General features: G+C 47.0%; 1 protein-coding gene across 11 annotated transcripts in view; it reads right to left on the reverse strand.

Annotated features, from left to right (window-relative positions):
• Positions 1-20,217, reverse strand: part of PAX2 (paired box 2) — an 88,583-nt gene that overhangs the window by 53,574 nt on the left and 14,792 nt on the right. For all 11 annotated transcript variants that reach the window (XM_074339185.1, XM_074339179.1, XM_019724919.2 and 8 more), the window contains one exon: positions 19,376-19,573. In XM_074339185.1, the coding sequence (XP_074195286.1) occupies positions 19,376-19,573 (198 nt within the window). The remainder of the gene's footprint in view (positions 1-19,375; positions 19,574-20,217) is intronic.

Consider the following 20,217-nt stretch of genomic DNA (forward strand, 5'->3'; position numbering starts at 1 on the left):
TGAGCTCCAAAAGATGAGCGTCCTGCTAAAAGGCTTGCAGAAGTGTTTCTTCAAACTACAAGCTACTGGTACTGTCCTTGACCCACCTGCATTAGCATCCCCTGGGGTGTGTGTTAAAATGCAAATCCTGGGGCCCACTTCAGACCTCCGGATTAGAATTTCTGATGGTGGTCTGCCCCAGGGATCTGTATTTAAGCAAATTCTCCAGATTATTCTTAAACTCATTCTTATTCTCATATTTTAGAAGACTAGCTTCAGCCAGGGGGTGAAGAAACCAGGCTGGTGGTTATACAGGGGAGGCTTGAGAGAGCTGGGCAAAAGTCTTAGTTAAGAAGTTTCCTTACTCATACTCTATTGATGCATATTCTCTCCATCTGCTCATCCTGACTCCACCTGACACAGTAACCAAAATTTAAGCAGCCATCAGTTCCTCTGTGTGAACTAAACTATAGGTTAAAAATAAAAATAATTTCAGACTAGCTTTTGGTGCATTCCAGATTTAGAGATTCCCTGTGGGTTCATTAGATACCAGACATATTTTCTGCATCAACGTAGCCTTCTAAGACTGGCGCTGAGGGCGATAATCTCCCACCATGTGTCCCCAGGAGCCCAGGCCAGATACAATTCACCGGGCTAGATGGGCCATGGGGCTGGCCCAAGGGGGCAATAGTGATGGTTTAGATGATGAATGGTAAGCATATGGATTGATTTAACTTCAAGATAGGCATAGGTTTAAAAATTAAGGGGCAATGTGCTTAACTAACCATTTGGAAACCAGTCTGCGGTGCGTGCCAAGCCCAGAGCGTGACCAGACTAGCTCTTCTCACCAGCGTCCCTGCCCTCATCTATGAGGGCTTCTGGTGTAGAGCTGGGGTCCACCAGCTGTGCACCCCACAGTCCTGCCTGGGAGGCTGCAGAGGTTAGGAGACTGCCTGATATGATGGCGAAAGGGGTGCTGCTGTAGACTCATTGCGGGGACCAAGTCCTCTGTCCAAGGTCCCTGCCCCTCCATAGGCACACCCACCTCCTTCAGAAGCAGAAAGAAGCCTGGAGGAAGTGCCCCTTGCAGCAGCAGACAGGGAGCCTCTTAGAGATTGTCTGGCCTCCCTCCCAGGTTACTCCAGTATTCAAAAACAACCCATGGTTTCTTCCTGTCTCCTCCTAAAAGAATGCGATGTGGCTAAACCCTCCAATTGCTTCCTATTACCTACAGGATAAATTCAAAATTCCTCAGCCTGGCCTTCAAAATCCTTCCCAGTTTGGCTCCACCAGGCTTTCCAATCTATTTCTCTGTCTCCCTCTTCCCCTTGGGGTCTAGCACAGAGCTGAAACCTTGTTTTCTTGCTTACTCAATTCGCACTGAATCTTCCCCTAGACTGTGAGCTCTAAGAGAGCAGAGGTCATGCCTATTTTTCTCACCATTGTATTTGTAGCACCTAGCAACAGTGCCTGGAATAATGTAAATATTTAAAAACTATTTGTTGAATAACAAATGAATGTTATTATGGTTAATATTAACAGTAAAATAATCTTAAGGGATATAGTGAGCTAATACATGTTCATTATGTATCAGGCACCGTGCTAAGCACTTTACATGGATCATTTAATTGATTTCTCATAACTTCTTATAAAGATTATTATCTCTATCTTATAGATGTGGAAGTTTAGGCTCAGAGAGGTTGAGTAACTTGCCCAAGGTTACACAGCTGTCAAGTAGCAAAGCTAGGATTTAAACCCGGAAGCCTAACTCCAGAACCCATGCTGCTAACCACTGGTAGAATAAGTCAATCATATCAAGAACAGATGGTAGCATCCATGAGAGGCTGGGCCTGAATAGAAGAGCTGCATATAATAATAGGAAAAGTAACAACTACCATTTATTTCGTATTCACTGTATGACAGGCATTGTAACAAATGCATTTTCTCATTCAAATCCTAACTACAACTCTATCAAACAGACATGTTCTCTATTAGACCAAGGAGACAACAGAGAGGCTAAGCTACTTGCTCAGGATCACATACTTACTAGCACTGGACCCAGACTCTGGGTCCAGGCCTGTGACTCCAATGTCTGTAGGCCGAACCATAATACCTCTTCTGGAAATTTCTATGTTAGTAGTTCTTTGTGTTTATTACCTGTTTGAGCATGAATAAGTTTTCCCTTCAGTCTCTTCACATCCATGATCTGGACAACTGAGCAAATGTGTATGTAGACAATTAACAGAGATTGCATGTAGCCGAGATTCTAAAGATGCTTACCCTCTCCCCTGCATGTGCCAAAATTGTGTTTGATAAGTATCATGTCTGTGTTACAAATGAACCCCAATTTTAGGTTAAGTGGTTATGGTTGCAGTGTATTTTATATGCACGGGTAGGTTTCGGGTTTTCCAACACATAGATTTTCCAAAACACAGATTTTCCAAATTCTCTGTGTCTATCTAATGTAGCTATCTATCTTCTATCTATCTATCTATCTATCTGTCTAGTTTTCAAATCATGTACATGATTATGTGGAAATACTGCATATAGACGTGTTTCTCAGTTTCTATGTTTCTAGAAACTATTTCTATGATTAGTGTATCTTTATATTCATGTCTGCTCTAATGCATTGATCCAAGATTTATAATACTGGATACATGCAGCAAAACCTACTTAATGAATTTCTGCCCAGTTATGCCTATTTCTGTCAAATATGTAAGCCACAGTCATACATGACTCCACACTCACCACTGTTCCCTTCCCAGGGTATTTGAGACGGTCACATCACAATTGTGTTTTTGTATTGGTCCATGCACCAGTATTGATGTGCATAAATGTGCATTTGTATACCTGTGTATCTTTCTGTCTATGGCCAGGATGAGGTGGGGGTAGGGCGATGTGGAAATGAGAGAATTATTAAATGCCAAGTAGATGTGCAATAAATTCCATTGATTTTATAAACTCCAACTTGTCTTCAGTCTCCTTCCATTCTTTATCCTGGGGGCATTGCAACAAAAACCTATTTTAAATACCTTTACTTCCTTCCTCCCCCTCCCCAAAAATGTGTCAATATTTTATTTGGATTTTTAACTTCGCTCCATAACAGTTGTTTGACCTCCTGACTCGTGCGAGTCACATAAATTCTGGGACTTTATTCAGGAGCCATGTTCCTGCTATTGAATAAGCAATTTGGGAGGGTGAATTAATGACTTGTGCTGTTGCTGGAAAGTCCCTGAAGAAATATTAAAATTGCTTGCAGACTGAATCGATACTCAGTGAACACCCAGCAAGAGGGCTTCAGCTCTGGAATGACCACACAAGGCAAGGCTTGGTGGAGGAAGGGGAATTCCTGCACCCAGCTTGGCAAGCCCCCTCCTAGCCCACCCCCACCTTTTCCTCCATCCCTGGAGTGCTGTCATTTTCAGTAACAGCAAAGTCTGATTAAACCCCAACCAGGACAGAGCTGATTTGTCCTGTCTCAGGAAGCAGGCTCAGGGGACAATTTATTCTCTTACTAGCAATGAGAGCCCGGAGGCCATATTGGAGGTGACGGTCTGGACACATCCACCTGCGGAAGAAACAGGATGGTATTGCTTTCTGGCAAGCTGCCCCGTGCTTGGGGATCAGGAGAGCACTGGCTTTGGAAAAGCTGGGGCTGCGACCATTTTCTGCTGGGTACACAAAAGGGTTGGGTGTTGCCTTGCTGGCTCCATCTCTGTGTGTGTGTGACCAGTGCTTATTATCACTCAGGTGGCCACACGATTTCAGCCTTTGTGTATGGGTGTGCCTGTGGGTTGGAGAGTTGGAATTATGCTTTGTTACCATGTGGTGCATTGTGCCAACACATTCCTCCAGCAGCTGGCTTAAGGTTTGTTACTTGGTGTTTTGTGGTATTGTATCGAGGTGACTGCACTTTGCGTAACACTGAGTTGGAGGAATTTGAGTATTGTTTGATGGCAATGTCCATCTTTCTGCTTTGAATTATTGTGTTCATTGATCATATCAGCGTCTTTGTTTCCCCCATAATGTATGTCTCAGAGATTAGGTTAAGGAGTGTCTCCTTGATGATGTGGGTTGAGTAATGATGTTGGGTCTAGGTGGTGGTATGTAATTTGGTAATTGCTTTCTCAGTGTGGTTGTGGGCGAGAGGACCTGTCCTTTAGCTTTTTAAAGCTTATTCTGACTTAGTTATTTGCACTGCTCCTTTCCAGAAGGAAGATTCTAGAAATGTAGAACAAATCTCTTTTTGATGACCAAATGCCCAGTTCTCTTCTTCTTAGAACAAACGTCCCCTGCTCAACATAACAGTTCTGACCTTACTTCACTGACACAGGTCCTGGTGCCACCCTCCTTACATCTGCCTAATTTGGAGGGTTAAGTCCCTAGACTAAACCCGATACCTGTCAGGAGTCTAGATCCCTGATGGGGTCAGAGGAGGATGGATGAGAGAAAACTCCCCAATTCCAAAGGGAATAACAACATGAACTCTAGTTCCAAGAACCCCCCATTCGCTTCACTCTGTAGCTCTGGCCATCAGCATCTTCTTCCTTCCCAGTATCCCCAGATGATGTGACCCAGCACTCACAGAGACCCCCCCCCCATCACACACACACACGCACACACACACACACACACACACACACACACCATGGAATAGTGCGGGAACATGTGCTAGGCGTGACCTTCTACAAGGGTGGAGGGTCTCTGTTTTTAGCTTGTAAGTAAATGTATGAATACATCACTGGGCATGAGACTGCAAAAGGTACAGACCTCCCCAAGAGATTACACAGCCTGCACTTGCTTTGACCAAAAGTTGATACAAAACATGGAGTAGAGGATAAGCACATGGGTTTCAGAGCCAGTACTGCATGGGTTCAAATCCAGTTCTGCCACTTAGCCTGTGCCCTGAGCCACTTATTTAACTCTTCTGTACTCCTCATATATACACAACCCTATAAAGCCCTATGGGGTTGTTTACGAAATTTAAATCAATTAATATATGCAACATGCTTATAACAGTTCCTACTGCAGTAAGCAGTTGTTAGCTATTATTATTATGGCTATAAGCACTTATCAAATAAAGCATCCATAAGATTGGACTATGCATGTGTACAGACATGTACAAATGTGTGCTAATGTACATTAAAACTCTAAGATAAATCAAGGTGTTTGTGTGATTTAAGCATAAAAGTGTAAAAACTACAGTCAAGTGGGGGCAGGGGTAGTTCTCTTCTTGCCCTTCTGGTCCATTTGGACAGCGGTAGGGCTAGGGGTTGATCGAGCTCACCACTGCCCATCTCCATGCAGAGGGCTGCGTCCAGCACTGTGGTGATGAATAGGCAGAAAGAAAGAGGTTGGTCCTTATATATTTACTCTTATAAAACATTTTTAAGGGTGCCAGATGGGCACTGGACTTATTAGGGAGACCACTTCATAGACTGTGTAGATGCCTGAGCATTGCGTTATACACCTGAAGCTGAAGGTCAATAATATGGAATGTCAGATATATATATATATATATATATATATATATATATATATATATATTTTTTTTTTTTTTTTTTTTTTTATTTTTTTTTTCGTCCCATAGGATGAGGAATACAGTATAGGGAATATAGTCAATGGAATTGTAGCAGATACATACGATGTCAGAGGGGTAGTAGATTGTGGGGGTTATCACTTTGTGAGGAGTGTAAATGCATAAATAGTACATTGCTTTGTATACCTGAAACTAATAAAAAAATAAAATTTTAAGGATGATTTGAATTCTCAGGATTCACATTTAGCTCATTTAAAATATTTGTTTTCTAATTTAAAAAGTCAGGACATTTACTAGCTTATAGGTATAAATGAGGAATAGTGCAATCTAGGTATTAAATTTGGGAACTAAGGAAGGGGTGAGAAAGGAATCAGATAAGTGAATGTGAAGGCATTTGGGTGTGGATTTTACGGCAAGTCCATTGAGCTGAACTTGGGTACCTCACTAGGCCAAAGGGGCGGGGAGAATTTGGGGTCTCAGTCTCATTCCATGGGCTTTTCCCGTAAAGATGGGAAACAGAACACATCATTTTGGGAAACTTTGTTTTTTGTCTTTGCTCTTGCTGGGCACAGAGGAAATAGGAAAACTTGTAGTTGTCCAGTTACTGTGAGCCATTGCATTGAATACAATAAGCCCAAAGTAAATTTTTCCCCCTGAAGTTTTTTCTTAAAATCTTTTATCCCTCAGCAATGGAAATAACTGCAATGATTATCAACGTCCCATGCTTCCTTGGAACACGTAGGTATGTGGGAAAATAGTGGACAAATTTAGTTTGAATTTGTCAAATATTTGCTCACTTCTTCCTTTCCTCTTTCTTCATCCTTTATCTTATCTCCATGTTCTCTACTCTCTTTCCCTCCTCTTCCTGTTTCCCTTCCTTTTTCTTCCCTTTATGATATTTAAGAATCAGAGGAACCCTTCAAACCTATCAAATAAGGATTTTTGCCATAGCCATTTCACTCTATCTTTTAAAAAACCTACAAAATGCAAAACACCACAACAAATGAAAATGCCGTGAAGCCCAGAAAATGCCAACTTTCAACTCCTCAAGTAGTAGGCTCATCCCAGAGACGGAATGTGCAGTCATACGAAGGAGAGGAGAGGAGAGAGAGAGAGAGAGATAGAGAGAGCTCTCAAAGTGGACAAAAAGGGGCAGTTATATGACTAATTCTGTTCAATGGTCAGATAACTGAGTCATAGAGTTATTGTTTTTTTCTGGACAGATACAGAGCAGGCCCCCTTCCTAAGTGGACTGGGCTCATAGTGGACCACAGTTCTCACTGGCATTCATGATACACAATTCTGCTCACAGAATATCCTTTTGGCTTCTCAAGCATTTTTATTTAAAAGATTTCAATGTTTTGGCACACACAAGTCAGAACTCACATATGTTGACAGAGACACAAAACAAGAAATAGACACTTGATGATTACTATTGCCATAATAATAACTAACATTTATTGAGCACTTGATATCTGCCAGATGTAATGCTAAGCTGGTTTACATGGACTAACTCATATACTCTCACAAAAACCTATGAGAGAACTATATGATTATCCCCATGTCAGATGAGTGAGGAAACTGAGGTCCAGGGAGGTTATGAGATTTCCCTCTAACCACACAGCCAGTGAGTAGGAAAGCTAGATTCAAATTCTGGAAATCTCTCCCATTTCTTACATGTTCTATGCCACATAGGTTTATATGAATTGCTTGGCACATAGCAGGTGCTTAGCAAAGGTTTTCTGAATGAATAAAAGAATAAATGAATGAAAGACCATATATACTAACAACACTGATATTCTCCTTTAAGATAGCAAAGTGTATTTTTTTATGGAAGCCAGGCCTAATAGACAACTTAAGCTTATGTGGACAAAGTGATTTGCCCTCCAGACCAACTTTCAGGGCGAAGTGTCCATCAGATGTGCCTGTTCAAATACTAAATGCTCTAAGCCCCAACTCTCCACTTCACTTTCAGGCCAAGCCCAGCCTCCCTTCAAATCAGAAATGAGATGCAAACGTATCAAAGATGCTTTCTAACCACAATACTTTGTTTCTAGAATCTTTTCTTCTGAAAGCAGGTGTTTCCCAATGAAATGAAACACCAACGAAATGAAAATGGGTATTGATACTGCACCTGGATAAAAAAAACTAAGAAATTCAATCAATTACGTAGACATTTCTAAATCACCAAATACTTAGTGTCATATCAACAACCTTTAAAGATGATTGACTAAGGGTTTTGGTTTTCATCCAGATGTTTGGGAGTTGCCACAATCATTAACCTGTTCGTCAGCATGTCCTCGTGGATTTCCAAGAGACATAAGTGAACACTAAAGAGAAAAAGAATAACCCAGAATAAAGCAGACTAAAGAGGACAGGGATAGCAGCTATTCGACGAAACAAGTCAAGCAGATTCCATTCTGGGAATGGGTTGCTGCCTTGGAGATCCATTAGAACACGGATCCAGCTCACATGTGCTTAAAGACCTTTAAAAACCTTACAAGGCTGAATCCTTGAGTATCGATAGGACCAGACCCAGTCAGACCCCTGCGTGACGGAGCAGATGGATCAGTCTCAGCGTCTGGCACACAGAGCCTACGTTGCGGCCAATCCACCCTCTTTATAGTGACGCAGTCTCATCCGCTCCTTGGACACCTGCATACCTGTGTGCTAGTATCTCTACGTATTGACAAGCCAAGCTGTAGATTTTGCAAAGCTTGGCGTAAATCTGGTTTGTGCCTTGTACATGTACTACTATGTGTGATTTAGTGCTCTGCCTTTTATCATCTCTCCTACTTCCATTTTCTTTCCCTCTCTACTTTTTAATGCTATTTACAACTTCCTTATCCATAGAGCAGCACAGCAATCTTTCAGTGTCTCTACTGATATACCCAAATGATTTTTCTTACCCAGGTTTTCTCTCCACTTGACTTAATTTATGTTTTAGCAAACAGGAACTTTAGATCGTTCTATTCAATAGTATTTAGGGTTATCACTTTTATCAAAGGGACCATGGCACTAAAGGACTCCTTGCAAGGGACATTTGTTTATTCTTATAAGAGACCAGCTCTCCCTACCTGAGAGAAGGCTGTGTGCGTGTGGGCGTGCTTGCACAGCGTCCTCAGTTTGTGCCACTATGCTCCACTGCCCTGTGTCAATGCTGCTTGGCACTGGCAATAGGAGCCCAGTGAAACCATGATGTGGACAGCAGCTGACCCTAAAACTGCTGGGGATAAATCCGGGCCCTGGGCCCTCCCTGCTGATAACCACTCAGTTCTTTTAAGAACAGGCCCACATATGCCTGGCAGGGCTGCTTCCTCCAAAATCTCTCTCCCACACACACACCCTTCATCCCAGAGCTGCAGAGGAGGCTGTGATGACATTATTCACAAGCAAGGTTTGCGGGGGCACGGGGGTGGGGGGGTGGGGGGTCTCTTCTCCTAGAAGTATGAGTTGGAGGGTAGGAAACCAGGACGATGCATCCTGATATTTCTGGGTCATCTATTGCCTTTTGTCCTTCTCTTCAATTCTTTCCACACCTTCTCCTCATGTTTCACTCTATTTGACCTTGAACTCTGGCCTCTCTTTTCATACCAAAATGTGTCCCAAGGGGAACAGCACCTCCAAAACATAGTTACCTGGCCTGACAGGCCTGGAGACCAGTAGACAGAGGGGCCAGCCCATCACTCCACTCCTGGAAATAAATCCCATTGTATTTGCATTTTAATTTTCCACATAAACAAAGGCCCAGAGTACTCGCTTGGGCAGCATCACTGGACGAATTTAATTAGAAATGAAAAGTTTATAGGGCCCTCTTTAATGCGATTAATGCTCAGTTAACATTTATCACATTCGTATGCTGGCATCGCCTTTTCTAAGCAGCCACTGGCCATGAAATGAATTTCTCTCAACTTTTTTTGCACCTACCCTGGGAGGTCATCTCCTAAGGAGTCTGTACTGCCCTCCAGGCTGTCTCCCTGGGGCCAGAAATTAGCTGTTCCTCAGAGCCAAGTTCAAGAGAAGTAAAGGTGGGGGAAGAGGCACATGTGTACGTGCTGGGGTGAGAGGGCCAGGTTGTAAGAGTGAGGTGAACACTGTCTCTAGGAGGAGCTGGACCTGAACCAGGGCTGTACCCTCTGCAAACAGCTGAGTGCTCAGCCCACCAGGCTGGCTAAACGGCTTCAGAGCCTCTTCCGTAATAAAAAGAGACCCCCTTCCTAACACACACGATGTATCCCCAGTGCATTTCTGTGGCCAAAAAGGAGGCTTTAGCTGGAGCTGGTCGGCATCAATCCCATCTGGCTCTCACTTCTCTCCTCCTGTCTCTCCACGTCTCTCCGGACCTCTGTTAGGTTACACGGTCCTTCTCAGGCCCATGGTGACTGGGAAAGGAACCCAAGTCTCGACCCTAGGGAATATGTCCTTTTCTCTGGCTCTCCCGGAGGCCAGACAGTCACAGTCAGTGGGAAGGCCTCCTGCCCTGGTGTCAACTCCTTAGGGAAACAGAGCGGAGTGGGGGAACATGAAACCTCTATTGGTCCCCAGAGGAAAGATGGCCTTCCTTATCTCCTCAAATGATCTTCAGTCTTCAATTAGAGTCTACTGAGATTGGCCTCCTAACCCAAACCAGCTAACCTGAGTGATGAGGAGGAGGAAAGGAAGGAAAGGGTAAGGGATGGGGGGAGGGAGGAGAGGTATCCTCTCTGCAGATGATAAAAGGAGATGATAGCTTTCATTTTTGTCTCCACCTAAATGCACACTCCCTTTGAGGACCTCAACAGACACTAACCAAGCAGCTGCTACCAGTTTTACTCATAGTATGTTACATATACCCGCTACCTCAGCATCACACACAACTCTACACCCTCACCTCTAGCCCAGCAAATGCACATGTGCATGCACACAGACAAAATGTGTTGTGATGTGGGGACCTCTGTGTACCTGACAGGACCCCCACTCATCAACCCAGCAGAACATCTATAGTGCATTCAACCCCACACGCTGCAGATAACATCTACTAACACCCCAAACAGGCAGGCTGTCCAAGTGATGGCAGACTATTTCGTTCTGGGGCCAAACTATCCCTTCAGCCTGAAACATTCTGAACAGTGAACTACCAGCTCCCTGTTCGACAGGACTGACTCCTTTGAAGAGCTCCCTGGAATGCCAGGGCCATTTAGACAGCTTCCCAGGGCATGGATGCCAGGCTCAGCTAGATACCACAAGCCCACACACTCTTTCAAAACACAGCCACACAGAGCCCCCAACACATAATCATCAACTTCTCGGTACGACACACAAGACAGGCACCGTGTTGTCCTCAAGAATGAGGACGAAAGGTCACAGGCTAAGGGGCAGAGTGAGGGTGTCCTCCCTGACCATCTCTGTGGCCTGCCAGGCTGCATACTGCCCACAAGGCTCCTGGTTTCCTTCGGTTTCCTTCACCAGCACAGCAACGACCCCGGGGCCAAAACGGAGCATCAGGACCAGGGAAAGCTGCCCCCACTGCTAGCTCCGACTTGCTCAGGCTCTAGGGCCACTGTTGATATCCCTTCCCACCCTCTTCCCTTGTTTCCCAGTCCTCTAGGTCCTTCTTTCTCTGATTTCTTGACCCTACTGTGCCTACAAGGTAGGTACAGTTCCCCTTCCAGCCTGCTGCCCTGTCTCACAGCCTTTTTCCTCCTGCCAGGAGCTGCCGGTCATGTCCTCTGGCTTCCTCTGTTCCTGGATGGCTGCAGAGGGAGTTCACTGCAGAGGTACTTGAGCAGGGCTGAACACAGGCAGAGGAGGAAGTCCACAGCAAAGTGGCCAGAGGCTCCCAGGTGGAAGGGGCTCTAATCTGGAACAGGGGACCTCCTTTCTTCTTGGCCTCTCTCCCATCTCCCTTCTGCCAGGGTCCAGGCTGGAGTAACCGCACTGCAGCAGCCCCACAGCCGTTACAACTGGCCTACCTTGCGGTGCAGGCGCCTGTGAGCTCCAGGTCCTGTGACTTTACCCCCACACCCATGTCACCTCCTTTGCTCTGTCCTTTCTCCTCCCTGGCTGACCTCCTCCTCTTTCCTTTACCACCTCTGAGCTCCCTCAGTCCCCCTCGGCCTGGTCTACCAATTGCCCAGAGCTCTGGCTCCCTCTAACACCTCTAAGACCTTGCAGGGCTGCCAAAGGCCCTTGCTCAGATGCATGGACCCAATCCCCCTTTTCAGGCTTCTGTTTCCTGTTCTGCACTCTCAGATACGCTCCATTCCCAAACAAACCTGCCAAGCTGAGCCAGCTCCGAGACCTCTCCCTTTTCTCTCTCAGCTTCATCACCTCCTTCCTCACTCTTCCAGTTCTCATTTTTACATTTGTCCTCCCCTTGCCATCCACATCTCGCCCTGTCCTTCTCTAACTAGAGAGAATATACTCTGTCCTCCCCGCCCCCTTCTTCGGAGGCTTCTGGACGAAGGGGCTCAGGAAATGTCACATTCCTCTTCACCTGCACTGAGGTTACTGTCTGGTTTGAAGCAGGAAGCTAAGTTATGTCTAGTTATGCAGACCAGGGGCTGCAGACCACCGGCCCATGAACTGAATCAGGCCCAAAGATGTGTTTTATTTGGCCAGCACAGAGTTTTTAAAAACCAAATCTTACTGCCTCTGGGCCGGGCCTGTGGGCTCCAGCTCTCACTACCTCTGACTTTCCCTACAAAGATCCCTAAAGGCATTTGTGCTCTGACACCTACAGCTACATGGCATCTCCATCGCTGTTCCTGATTAACACATTCCTCGCCAGTCTGGACTTTTGGGCCCTACTTTCCTCCCCCCACATCCCTACAATAAATCTGACCTCTTTGGAATGCCAATGACTCTCAGTTTCTCTCTCTCTCTCTCTCTCGCTCTCTCTCACTCACGTGCGCGCGCACACACACACACACACACACACACACACAATATCATATTATCTCTCAAAAACCAAAAGAAAGGGTCCAGTTATTATTGTGATAGTTGAAGACGAGCTATAAGAAAAACCTGGCTCTATGGCTGCTCACATCTCCCTACCTCCCTCCTACACGCCTTCTTCTCCTCCCTGAGAGTTCCCAGGTCTACACAGGTCCGTCTCCTCCAGTGCCAGATCATTCTCCTCTTGTTTCCTACATCCGCAACTGCTCCCTTATGCGCAGCCCTCCCCAGGAGGCCCCAGGCACCTGCCTCTGCCATCATGCTCCACCTAGTCTCCAAGCCTTCTCCCGTTCCAGCTATGCGTTTCTCCCACATAGTTTCTTCCTTATTTCCCTGGCATCTGGATTATTGGGAAAGGATTTGGAGGCTAAAACTTGGGTCTGGCCCTTGGAAGAGCTCTGCCAATGATTGTGTCTCAGAGCCACTGCCATGCCTGCTGCTGTGGGGACCTGCACCCTTGGTGGGTCACTGCACCACAGATCTGCAGGAAGGGGACTCACCAGGAAGAACATCTTCTTGGCTGCTTATGTGGTTGGTCCCTAACCAGTGCTGCCAACTGGGCTGGTACTCAAGTTTTGAAGTAAAGATGGACAGCTGATTACGCAGCTCACCATCACAGAGGTAGCCTCACTGTAGCAAAGACCCTCTTATTGGGGACCACCTAGACTATGGAGTGTTACAGTGCAAAAAAATAAAATAAAATAAAATAAAAAAGAAGGAAGCAAAATTTGGCTCCACTTTGCCCAAATTCTGAAATGAAGACTTTGTGGCCCAGCCGTTTAATCACCCAATGGCCCAATCACTGCCTCCCTGATTTACCTAACGGGCCCAAAGACAAGGAGCCCAGATTTCATCTGTGACTGCAGGTCACGTCCTGTGGGCCTGCCTCCTTTTCTTCCTCTTGGCCTCAGAACCCTTTCACAAAATAGCAGACACAGGCTGGTGAGCGTGTGCGTATGCACGCGTGCGTGTAACCACACACACACAAACACACACACACACACACCCCGAAGATATCAAACTCTGTGCCTAGAAACCATTGTAAATATATTCAAGTTGCACCTTTACAGCACCAAAACAAATAATCTGTTCTCCAGGAGGAAAACATCTCAACCCAGTAGTTGAGTGGTACACAGATAAACCCAAAGTGAGTTAATTTCCCACCTCTTTCACTTGTTATTTGCGCATTGGTCGTGAGACAGTGTTCCCATTCTTCAGATCTGTCAGAGGAGCTTCTCTAGACTCACCCACGTGTCTGGGTGAGCTGACTGGCCACAGCTATACCTAAAACTGCTTCCCGTGCAAGAATCTGAACTCTGAACAGCTGGCTTAAGCGGTGGGGGGCAGGGGGGAAGGTAGTGAGAAGAAACAGCAGGGATTCAGAGAATTGGCAGGCCAGGTTAGCACCTTTTACTGCATTCTTTTAAAGAACAGGAAGTGAAAAAGAAATTCTTTCCAGTATACACAGTTCTTTTACTATAATAGCTGTAGCTTTCAACTCCAGGTAGCAACAAGGAGGGGCTAAGGACAGACCTGAGCATTAAGAGGCAAAGTTGCAGCGAAGCTAGAGCTAAAGATCTAAAACGCTGGGAGGAGATGATGGCTTAAGGTGTTCTTTTATCAGTCCTGCTGAGAAGGCTGGGAAGCAAGACCCCTATCCCACGTGAGCTCATAAGGAGCCTGCTCTTCAGAGTGCAGGCTCTTGGTGGTGGTGGTGGTGGTGGTGGGAGGATTGATTCATCTTCTGCACCAGTTACTACTATCACTACTCTTCTCTGGAAGCTGTAATATTCTAGTCCACAAGCACATACCATCACATAAACAACCACATGATCCCATGTGTACCAGAACAAGTCCATTTCCCAACTGTTCCCTCCCACCCCAACTTCCAACGGTGCCTCTCATCTCCTGGATCTACTCTGCAAAGTAATTCTCCCCTTGTGTCAATATGCTCACATATCCTGCTCTCAGCCAATCTGCTGCTCTCCCCTGCCACACCCCACTCCCTCCCCAATACTCCCTTCTCCTGGCACCCAGTTTCTCTGCTCCTGCCTTTCCCATCTCCACTTGGCTAATTCCCCCTGTGGCCCCTATATTGAACTGTTGTGTTGTCCATTTCCCTGTGACAAGGGCTCTGGTTACAGAGTTATTGATTGGTTTTCATGCAGACAGATGGGCCCTTCCTGAGTTCCCATCGAAATCCCTGGCTGTATGAGTTGATTGTTGCCTCTCGGGGTGTAGGATTGCACTGGAGACCACCCTCCACGTAACCTCTTTGGCCCAGGCTATGGACGGTAATAAATGGAGGCAGCCTGAGCAATAATAAAAGCAATTGAGTGGGTTACCTGTGCAGACACAAGATTTATGCCTCTTCATTTTGATGTTATTGTTTTATTGAGTTCTCAGAATAGTTGGGACACCATTTATTTATTTAGGGGTTTCCTTCTCTTTCCTTCTTTGCATAACCCTTTGCAAAATCCACCTGAAACTTTCATGAAGAACAACCCCTCCTGTCCACCTCTCCTCAAGAGTTACCAGCTGAGGTAAGAACTCAGGGAAACCAGCCATTGCTCTCATCTGAAAGCTATTTTGTGGCCTGAACACCCACTCCAACCCAGCCAGCAGGGAAACAGACCAATATGACTGCTGGCCAAGAAGTCTAAAATAACTAAAGGAACAAAACTGGCTTTTTAGGAGGACAACTCCAGCTCATTTTAAGGAATAAGAGAATCAATAGTCATACCTGTTTCAAAGTGATTCTAATGATGGGTGACCTCCGCAGCAGGAGGCCCTCTTTGGGAAGCGACAGGTAAGCAAGGCTTCTCAGACAGAAACTGACATGTGTCTTTGCTATCTGTGGTCCGGTCTGGTAGGCCCAGGGCCACAGAAGGCAACTTCTCTGTCCATATTTCTCCCATTCCTCTGAGGGTAGAAATCTTCTTCTAAGCCCATCAACTTGCCTTGCCTCTTTGCCATGAGACCAATAGCCTGACCACCAAACAGCGGCAAGTGTATAGAGATGTGGCAGGAAATGCTTAACCCCTCTGGCCTAGCTTCATGCCAAGCTAGAGCCAAGCGTCAAAAATGCAGTGTTCTAGAACCTCAGTTTCAGAGTGGGAGACACAGACCCTAACCCCGAACACGTCCTCAGCATTCCCTTGGCTGGGATGAGTGGCTCCCAGGTTATTTGGAAAGGTCTTTCAATGAAGAGCTGGTAGACCACTGCCACTCCACTGCCAGAGCTCTGATGAAGACCTGTGAATAGCACTGGGGCTATAGAGCCTTCTTGAAGCCAGTGCTGCCCTACTAGGAGAATGAATATGCTCTCTTAGAGCCAAACAGGTGAAGAGAGAGTGTCGTTAGCAGGTGATCAGTGAGAAATGGATTCTGGACGAATACACTCCAAAGACCTAGGGACAGGGGGTGCCCTGATCCCAACGAGTGGAGGACAGGCTCAAAAAGTTAAGACAGTGATGGCCTTCTCGTCAGCTCATTCCAAGACAGTGCCCTGAGGGGATCTTCAGTAACCCTAGACTCTTTCTGGAGTTTGTGCCTGTTCTTTCAAGGAACTGTATTCTCTTGTTCTCAGAGCAACAGCTAAACCAGAGACTTTGGCATATAATCAGGAAATCTTTCCTGCCTAGTCAATTGCTCTGGGATGTAACTAGGTGACTTTCCCCCATTCAGTAGCATGGATCTCCCTCCATCTCTTCCCCCCTGCAGGCCATTTCCCACAGCAGGTTTCAATCTCAAATCACCTGTTTATAAACACCTGCCCTCTACAACAGTGTACAAGCTGAAGAACTGGCAACCCCATGCTCAGCGATCAGTCACCCAATGTTGAGAATGATTCACATAAATTCCATAGACTATGCAATCCAGTCAAACCTCTGGATTTTTGACAGTGGTCTCTGAGGGTGGGGGTGGGGTGGGAGGTCTCCCTGACCTACTCCTTTGGCTCACAGAGGTATTTCTATGAGGAATTGCCAATAGAGAATGTGGGTTGGCTGTCCAAACCTTTATCGTGACAGGATCAGAGAAAGCCAAACCCATTTTTAAAGCATGAAAAGCAGTTTAGTTTATAAATATAACAGCATATTTCAAGTGCGGCGACAGCATCTGTTTTGAGGAAGAAAGGATGAAAAACCTTACAATTTGGCTCAGGTGGGCGAGCATGTGTGGACTTCCTTTCTTGCCAACCACCGGCACATGCACACCCTCACTCATAACAGTTATGAAGTCCCCGACACACGTGGGCAGCTCACCAATAGTCAAGCTCTCATCTCAAGAACCACCCGTTCCAATGCATCGCACTTTCTGCACAGGGAAAATCTCCAGGCTCTTCCCACAGAGAGTGAGATTTCACAAACTTTCTGACATCATAAGCACCAGCAGAAACACCCGCCTTTGTTAGGCTTTAGGGGGAAACAACACACCTCGGATAACCCTTCCCCCTACAGGGAGGAAGCTAAGGGCATCAGGCCCAGGTGCATCCCTCCAGCCCCGACTCAGCAGCACACTGGGAAGCCCCAAGAATTCTTTCCAAAATATGAACCACGGTAGGATTCTCTCCCAAAGCAAAATTGAGAATACGCTGACTTCTCCTTGTTGTCAAAGCAAGCTGGGACGCCTACCTTTGGACCTAGGGCTGCCTGCACATGCTGTCAGTGGCTTCCCCATTCCTCTCTTCCCACTTTCTCCATCTACAGCCACACCTGCCCACAGATGGCTATTTCAGTCTCCTTGCCCCTCAGGTGATAGGGCTCCACGCTGACCAGATTCTGCAGCTGTTGGAGATGTCAAGCTAAGGCCATTCTTTCTCCCACTCTCATTTCACCTGAGACTCACTTCTGTACTTTCTCCCAATTCTAACAGATGCACTTCAAGGCCTCTGGAGCTTGATCCTGGGGTCACCTGTCCCCTGCTCTCCATGGCTTTTCAGGATTAGAGAATCCCCAAACTTTTACCTAAGCCAAAACCATCTCAGCCAGTGAGGAGTATATGCAGGGGAGAGGGAGGCAAGGGGTGCTGCCACCACAGCTGCCTTGATTACTCCGATCCTCCGCCCATCAAGAGGGCAAACCACCTTAACCACACATGTCATGGGTTCCTCCAAAGCAAATTCTATCATGAACAACGGCATGTTCGCCAGAACGTCAGCACCCAGTCTCAGCACCACTGCTCCTCAGCAGGGCTGTTCACCTCCCAAGACCCCAGTTCCAACTCATTCCCAGAACCAATAGCCAGCCAAGAGGATAAATCTCTGGAAGGCTCAGAAAACAATGCTTTGTCCCCTTTCCTTCCCTAACCGCCACTCCAGCTTCAGCCCCAAAGCTTCCCCAGCCGCCTCTTCTGGCTTTAAAATGCAAAAGACTCATTACCCCCCCCCCCAAACCACCCAGTGTCTTTCTTTCTCCAGCTCCTTTGGAAGGTGTATGAATGTCAAACTGCTATGCTTTCAATACCTAGCTGAGCCAGGCCCAGGGAGCTGGAGGGTTTTCGGAGGGTGTATAATTAGCTGATCAGTATTATGTTACCCTGTTCATAACTGAATAACCATTTTAATACAGATGGCACACACCGGGATAATTTCTGGGGTCGCGTCGCAGTACGTTACAGCACGAGAGTGGCAGAGGGAATCTTCTTTAGCCAAGGTACATTCTACCAGCTAATTTTACCTGCTGTTTTCAGGATGATTTGGGATAATTCCATATCATTTGCAAAATATTAAAAAAAAAAAACCACCTTGATACGTGATGCCAGGTTCAGAAAAAAGCACCATCTGAATTATTAGTTGTCCTGATAATGAGCCCATGAAGAATGCAAAGAATAACAAGGGTATGAAACCCTTAACCCTCATCTCATTTGGGGATTTGCCTTAAAATGGGGGGCAGGGGTTGAAAGGCTGGCCAAGGTTATCTGGAACTTGTACAGAGTCTCTGCTGATGTCAGGCTGTACAGTTCTGCGATGGTAAAACTATCCTGGGTTCCTGCATCCAACTGCTGCTTATGTGTGCTATACCCACCACAGATAGACAGATACATTTGCACACTGGCCAGGTGTATGTACATGGAATGTGTAAATGTGTTCTCCCTGGGGGCATTTTGGAATGGCTTGGGGAGTGGGATACTAATGATCTTCTGCTATTATATGTTGAGCTGACTCCAGCCTGTGTTATCCCCATGTGCCTGAGCTTGTCATCAGTGCACACTTAGGCTTGGACATAAGGACCCAGGTAGTTAGAGGCATCTCCTAAAGTTCAGCCTCAGAGTCCAGAGTTCTCCCTCCCTGCCTGGCATCCCTCTCCTTGTCCAGCCCCTCTAGTCCCTGCCAGTTGCTGGCTGGTGGTTGGCATTTGCTCTGCAGGCCTAGATATTCCTGCTTGCAGGCCGGAAATTTGTGCGGAGCTGGCTAGCAAGGTCTGGGCTCCGGGGAGGCAAGCTTTGTGGGAGTTGGCAGGGAGGGTGGGGGAGCCAGTACAGGCAGCTGCCCCTGGGGAAGGCAGCATGCCTTTAGAAAGGGAAGTCTGTTTGGAGGCGATGAATAGACACTGGTCATTTTAAAGGCTTCGGCTGTGGGCTGTGATTGTCTCTAGATACCAAGGCGCGTAATCTTGGAGTCTTAATTACCACAAACACTTGGATTCATTTCCAGTACTCCGGCGGGAGAAGCCTGGCAGGGAATACCCAGCCCTAAGCTGGAGACAGCCCTGTCTGTCTGTCTGTCTGTCTGTCTGCCTGCCTGCCTGCCTGCCTCCCAGGTGCCCTTTCCCTACCCCAAAGACTTTAGAGCTGGAAGTTGGGGAGGAAGGGCAGAGGCTGAAGAAAGAACCAAGATTCTAATATCAGGTGCTGGGGTGCCCTAGTGGGCAGGAACTGAAAGCTGGAGTCCCACCCTATAGCCAGGGGTGGCTTGCTCACCTGTTGATAGAAGAAACGCTGGGCACGGTGTCATTGTCGCAGATGCCCTCAGCCAGGAGCCGGTCGCGGATCTCCCAAGCAAACATAGTTGGGTTCTGTCGCTTGTATTCAGCAATCTTGTCCACCACTTTGGGCGTTGCCACTTTGGGCTTGGAGCCGCCAATCACTCCGGGCTTGATGCTTCCAGTCTCGTAGTACCTGCCCCGGGAAGGCCCGCGGAGTCAGGGAGAAGCGACCATGGCAGGGGCAGGGGGGTGCAGGCTCCGGAGCCGCTGAGCCACTCTCCCGCCTGAGGCAACCACGCAGAGGAAAAAGGTCCAGCGTGGCTGAGCGGGCTTCCAGAGGGCGCTTGGCTAGGGCAAGGGCGCATTACAGGATGAAGGGGAGGGTGAGAAGGACACTCCCTCCAGGAAGGCGGTCATGCCAGGGGCTGCCAGCACACACGCTGGAATAGGCGCCCCTGGGAGTGAAAGCCCGATCTTTCATTTGGGAAGAGCAGGAGGAACAGCGTTTCCAGGCCTCCAGGCGGACAAGGGCTGAGGCACCACCTCCAGCCCTTTCCCATTGAGTGCAGAGCCCCTATGAGAACCAAAACCCTCCTTCCATCTACCCACTGCTGATTTTTCTGCTCTTGGAGACCCGTGCGCGCCTCACACTATTCCTCCAACCCCTCCCTCACTCTGCATTAACTCTGCTAGAAGAGGTGTCCCTTCTTTTCTGAAGACCGAAATCAAGCTGCCTCCCCGTGAGGACTCTAGAGCTGGGAAAGCGCTGTATGACCCTGCTCCACCCTGGCTCCCAGGGCCTCGGTCACCACCTGAGCGCCCTAAAAAGGAGCAGCT

Source organism: Rhinolophus sinicus, linkage group LG07 (assembly GCF_036562045.2).
Source record: "Rhinolophus sinicus isolate RSC01 linkage group LG07, ASM3656204v1, whole genome shotgun sequence".
Lineage (NCBI taxonomy): Eukaryota > Metazoa > Chordata > Mammalia > Chiroptera > Rhinolophidae > Rhinolophus > Rhinolophus sinicus.